The sequence below is a fragment of the Theobroma cacao genome, chromosome 1, assembly GCF_000208745.1.
Source record: "Theobroma cacao cultivar B97-61/B2 chromosome 1, Criollo_cocoa_genome_V2, whole genome shotgun sequence".
NCBI lineage: Eukaryota > Viridiplantae > Streptophyta > Magnoliopsida > Malvales > Malvaceae > Theobroma > Theobroma cacao.
Window position 1 is genome coordinate 10,761,183 of NC_030850.1, and position 6,784 is coordinate 10,767,966.

Here is a 6,784-nt window from a genome sequence, read left to right on the forward strand (position 1 = left end):
TATTTTCAAGTCCTTTGAGGAGGCAAAAAGCTTACTTAAATAATGGAAAAAAAAATTATTCATGATGTATGAACTTGTACCAACCACCATTTCCATTTTTCACTCCGTTGGGATTGGTTTCATATTCAATTAAATAAAAAAAATTGTTACATCTATTTAAATAATAGAAATGTGCACTGTATCGTCAACCTGGTTTGTTTTTTATGCACCACGTTGTCGTGGATTTCCTTGTTCTTTCTTACAGCTATACTTCACTTTGTCGGAAGAAGAAGAAAGAAGTTGTCCCCCATTGGCATGATATAAACCCTGCAATTTAGCTTTATATATTACTAAAATTCTTTAAATAATTTATAAATTACGTTAAGTTTCTTAGGGTAGGGTAGGGTAGGGTAGAAGAATTGAAGAGGCAGAAAGGAGCAGCGGAGAGTTAGTGGAAGATGGATATAGCTCAGAGAATTCCAACAATTGATCTTTCAGATTTTCCAGGACAGTACGAGAAACTAAGGAAAGCGGGTGAAGAATGGGGTTGTTTCAGGATCTTAAACCACAAGATCCCGTTAGAACTGATGCAGGAAATGAAGATGGTGGTAAGATCGTTGCTTGACCTCCCCATGGAAATCAAAAAGCGCAATGAAGATGTCATTGCTAGCAGTGGTTACATGGCTCCCAGTCAGAAAAACCCCCTTTATGAAGCCTTGGGTCTCTATGACATGGCCTCCTCCCAAGCTGTACATAACTTTTGTTCTCAGTTGGATGCCACACCTTCCCAAAGGTGCCTTTTTCTTTTCACCCTTTCTCTTTACTAAATTTCATTTTTTTTTTCTTCTGTCTTTGTTTCCGATGGGTTGTTGCTTTAAGATTGTATGTTTTAAGGAAAAACTCTTGGCTGAATTTGAATTGTTTAGATTTTAATTACTGAGAACTATCATCAATCTCTATAACAGAATTCTACAAATGTCAATACAGATTTTCCTACTGTCTTCATTTTGAAGGCTATCAGAGAACCATCATCTGTTTTTTTTTTTTTGTTTTGCCTGTAACTTGAGATTTGCAGAATAGTCTCTGCCGCGGGAAGAGCTTATGTGAATTTTAGATGCTAGAGAAATCATTATTGCATGTTTGTCCCCAAAAAGATCTCTCTGATTTGTTCTCTGTTGAAATGAATGTGCTTTGAAGCACGTTGATTTGATTCTCCTTGGGTTGCTTTTATTACCACAGAGACACAATAGACAAGTATGCTCAAGCAATACATGAGCTGATCATGGAAATAGGGGCAAAACTAGCTGAGAGTATGGGATTGGTCGGTGATTACTGCAAGGAATGGCCATGTCAATTTAGGATAAACAAGTACAATTTCACCCCAGAAGCTGTAGGCAGCACAGGGGTACAAATACACACCGATTCTGGATTCCTAACAATATTACAAGACGATGAGAATGTTGGTGGTCTTGAAGTGATGGACAAATCTGGTGAATTTGTGGCAGTTGATCCCTTGCCAGGCAGCCTCCTCGTCAATCTCGGAGATACTGCCGCAGTGAGCTGATACTCTTTTTCTTCAATCACTTCTTGTAATTATTATTTTAAGAAATATATATTGTTTTGATTTTCCTGCGCACGCTTGCTTTTTCCTGACTCAGGCATGGAGCAATGGAAGGTTATGCAACGTGACACATCGAGTACAATGCAAAGAGGCAACAACTAGGGTGTCAATCGCCACATTCCTGTTGGGACCAACAAGGGCAGCTGTGGAACCCCCACCAGAACTGGTTGACTCCGAGCACCCACGTCTCTATGTACCTTTTACTTACGAGGAGTACAGAAAGCTTCGACTCACCACAAACTTACAAGCCGGTGAGGCTCTCGCACTTGTACGTACCTGCTCCTGACCTAAATGTATTACCATATCGCAATCTAATGAAGCCCTCCAACTGTGAGGAGTCGCTGCTGCACTCTCTTTACCTCCTCTTGTTTGCTGAACAAAAGCATGAGTAGCGATCCCCTAGAAAGTGAAATTGTACGTGTGATTTGGTCCATCCTGGCCTCTTCCTTTCCTTTTCCCTCGTTTAAGTTGGCTGTCAAAAGGTAATCCATATGTATTACAAAGCAACATTTGTTGTTTGTTACAAGGATATGGCTGCGGCCAACCTCTGCATTTGCATTTTGTGGAGAACTGGGCCATTGTTTTTCTGTGCGTTCACCATGGTTATCCCCTTCTGATCTCATTTGAATCCTGACGAATACGTAAATTTATGTAACAAACAATGAAATACAAAATGCAGACATGCACGTCTCACCAGGAAAAGTGTAAATTATTAAGAGGAAAAAGAAGAGGGAACCTTGATCTCTTACTTCCAACACCCAAAGCTCTGCATCAAACCAGAAGAATAAACCTTTTTATGAGGATGATTTTAACTTAGTTGAAGAAAGACATCAATGATGGACCCGTTGCTTGACAGCCCAACAGATAAGACCGCTTTCTCGGGTCTCCCCTTCCTCATAGTATCTTGTCTTGCTTCCTTTATCCATTACCTTTGCTGTTTTCCTCCTCTGCCCCTCACCTTTCCTCGCTTTTCCTTCCCTCGGCTCTCCTCCATTCAGAGTAAAATGTACTTATTATGATGGATTCATACTTCCTTTATCCATTCCTATCTTTGACTTTGTATAATATTTTATTCTTATTCATGATCTTTAAATTTAATTTTTAAATTCACAATCTTTTAATTTTATCAATTATCATTTAAAATAAATAAAAAAATTGTCACTTTAATGTCACATGGAATAGACCTCAGTCCAAAAGTCAAGTGAGTTCATATTTTTTTCTTTTCGGCACCGTGAATATTAATGTGTTTGGATTCATCTATTGTTGTCATGTGAACATGGCGCAGAAGTGGTAAATTTTGCTGAATATTGAAACAGATTGAGTTAAATATTTTTAAAATATTATAAATTTAAAAATTAAATTTATGAAATCACATAGGAAAATAAAGTATTATTGTAAAAAGATAAGAGATGTATAGTGCTATTTACTCCATTTCTCCGTATATGAAATTCGATCAATGTAGCTTGAACCAATCAATTTTTTTTTTTAACAAAACGACGAAAAATTTAAAACTTAGAAATACAATCCATACTAGAGAAATAATAAAAAAATAGATTTAACTCTTACAAATTCCTTAAAAGTGAAAGTGTTCATGGATTAGGATGATCTCGTTTGCCACTTCTAAAATTTAGATCCAATTCAAATCGACTCATCTATTTAAAATATATTTTAAAATTAAAAATAAAAATGATTATTCAATATTAAAATATGTAAAATAATCTCACCAATTGAACTTCAAAAATTTTCTTTAGAACTGGACCTAAGTTGGGTCCGACCACACAAACTTGGTAGGTCTACGCTATCTCTCTATTTATGAATTTTGGTTAATGTAATTTAAAACAACCATTTTTTTCACAAACGACGAAAAGAATTAAAACTTGAAATACAATCTGCACTAGCGAAATAAAAAGAAAAAAAAATAGATTTAACTCCTAGTCCTAGATTGAGCTTGTTTGGCACCCGTCCAATCTAAACCCAATCAGTTCGATCTATCCATTTAAAATATATTTATTAATATATATTTTAAATTATTTTATATTAATTATTTTAAATATATTTAAAATTTTAAAAATAATTATTCAATAATAAAAAGCATAATGCTCAAAACAGATTATTTAATAAAATTTCAATAAGTTTTTTTTTATTGCGTTCAATCAAACTCCTATACTTTTATGTTGGATCAAATAAGTCATTATAATTAATAATTGACTAATTATCATTAGTCAAAATGTCTTTTGTCATTTTACATTCACATAGTACTGACATGACGTTAATGTGAAAAGTAAAAAATACTACATGGTTATGTTATCATGTCATATTAACATACGACGTTTTCATCAATTATGATATATTAACATACCATATCATCATCAATTATGGTATGTTAATATGTCACATCAGTATCACATGATATAAAATGACAAATGATATTTTTACTAAATCAATCATTAATTGTAAGAACTTATTTGACTTAAAATAAAAATATAAAAATTTATTTGGTTCAAAATAAAAATATAAAGACATCATTGAACATAATAAAAATATAAAAAAAATTAAATTATTTTAAATAATTTAATAACTTTTTTAGATATTAGACCATAATAAAATAATCTCATGAACTAACTTGAGCACAAACTTGAAAGGCCACTCAATAAGTGTACAGATCTACTTAAAAACACGTTAATATTAAACTGACAGCATTTGTGGTATCGAATCAACTCCATTATGGCGAATTGGATTCACCATGCACATTTTAATTGCAAACTCCGTTACCTTCTAAATCTTTCATGGCCTGAAATAAATCTATATATATTAAAAGTTGTCCTCTGGACGGGACAATTGAGCTCAATTACAGCATCATATCAACAATTCAACTGGTTGACATGTAGTGTTCTAATTGAGTGAGAGTCGTCTTGTAGAAAGTTTTTTTTTTTTGTGAGCATGGTATTTTGGCCATTTTTCCATTTCCCAGGTTTCTCCACCGTTTCTTCTTTTGCTTTCTTCATTTTAATTTTTGGCTTCTCCCTTGGATTTCTCCACCTTTTCTCTTCTTTTACTTTTCCTTTTTTTACACTATTTTTTTTTCTATTGTTTACAGCTTTTTTCGTTTTTTACTTTTTTTTCTTTGGCTTTCTTTGTTTATTTTGCTGTTTTTCTTTGTTTTGTTTAATCTTTGATTTGTTCAACCACTATTTTTCTTGGTTACTTTATTTTTTTATTTTGTATTTGTGTATTTGTTATTTTTTTTTTTTTTTTTGCATTGCGTTTTGGTTGTTGTATGAATCTTTCTTTATTTTGTGATTTTCATTTTGTTTTGATTCGTGGTTTTTGTGTTGCTTTAGTTTGACTGTGTCAATTTGCTTTATGTTTTGGTTCTTCAAGTTGTATTTTACTTTCGATTTTTCCCTTTCATATGCTCATGGTTTGATTTTTTTTTCCTACAGGTTCTATTGTTCGACTTCTATTTCATTGTTATTTTCCAAATTTGATTTTTCTTTTATTTATTCTTATGTATTTTTTTGTTTTTAAGTTTTTTTATTTATTTTTATTATGAGGTTTTTTAAAGGTTTTTGTGTTTTTCAGAGGCCATGGCATTTCCCTTTTTCCCTAATGTCATGGATCCATAATTTTTTTCTTTTCACTGGAGTGTTTTCTTGCTTTAAGAATGAAAGAATGAGGAAAGGAAAGGAGAGATCAAGCACGAGAGAAAGTTAAGGGTCAAAAGTAGAAATACAAATATAAATTTGTTATGAATATTTTTGTGAATATCTATTTTTATTATTTATATTTAGATTTGAATGTAAATTAAATTATATCAAAATTAGGATTTAATCCATCTAATCCCTTAATATTATTATCATCTTGTAAATTCAATCTAGATAAGGGGTTTTTAGCTTATAAATAGACTCTTTCACTTCATTTGTAAATATACACTTGAATAAGATCTTCTTACTCTCTCTAAATACTTTGTTTTATATTTCTCTAATGTGCTACTTGCTCTCAAGGCAAATAAATTATAAGGCTATCACTAGCTAAAGTTGAGACTGAATTTCTTACGTTTTTGAATCATATTCACAATTATATGTGGATTCATACATCCACCATGTGAACCATTTAGAAATTCTATGATTTTAATTGATGCATCGATTAAATGGTCAATGTGTACTTATTATTAACTTGCAATTTGACATTTGCAAGATTAATCGTTCAAATCATTTGTTTTGGAAGCATATTTTTCTGATTACGTAATCAAGACAATTAGTCTTAACAATGCTGGTGAATTTACATTTTAAATCTTTAATATTGCATATTAGTTGGAATAACTATTGAGGAATCTGTTGTTTATGTTCATACACATAACAATCTAGTAGAATCGTTTATTAAACACTTTCAACTAATTGTAAGCCCACTACTTATGAAATTTAAACTCTCAATTTCTGTTTGAGGGCATGCCATTTTGGATGCAGCAGCATTTATATGCATCAGGCCAAACGAGTTATTATAAATTCTCTCCTATACGATTGGTTTATGGTCATGAATTAAATATTCCTCATTAAAGAATTACTGGGTGTGTGGTATATGTTTCAATAGCCCCACCATAATGCACAAAGATGAGTCCTCAAAGGAGATTAAGAATATATATTAAATACGAATCTCCATTTGTAATTAATATTTAGAATTATCAATAGAAGATTTATTTATGGCAAAGTTTGTCAATTGTCATTTTGATTAAACAATTTTTCCAACATTAGGGGGGAGACAATAAGCAATTGGAAAAAGAAATTTCTTAAAATGAATTATCATTATCTAGTTTTAATCCTTGCACAAATCAATATGAATTTGAAGTTTAAAAGATAATTCTTTTGCAAAATATAGTAAATCAATTGTCAGATGTGTTTATTGTCCTAAAGAGAATAACTAAATCTTATATACCAGCTGTAAATGCTCATATTAGCATCGATGTCCCTGTAGAATAAGGGACACTAAAAGCATGGAGACCAATCGGTTCTAAAGATAAAATCTTCGAAAAAGAAAAGAAGCAAATATTCAAGATGGTCAGAAAGAGGAAGTAAAAACTCTAGAAGAAACCTTTGACATAATTAATAAAAATTTCAGAAGAAATTTAGGTACCTACTTTCAGTGAAAATAAAGAGATTTCAATAAATTATATCATAATGAGAAAAG

General features: G+C 31.7%; 1 protein-coding gene across 1 annotated transcript; it reads left to right on the forward strand.

Moving 5' to 3' along the window:
• On the forward strand, window positions 221-2,185 carry LOC18612247 (2-oxoglutarate-dependent dioxygenase DAO). Its single transcript, XM_007048939.2, has 3 exons — window positions 221-772; window positions 1,219-1,534; window positions 1,638-2,185. The coding sequence occupies exons 1-3, from the start codon at window positions 438-440 to the stop codon at window positions 1,884-1,886; spliced, it is 900 nt and encodes a 299-aa protein (XP_007049001.1). The 5' UTR covers window positions 221-437; the 3' UTR covers window positions 1,887-2,185.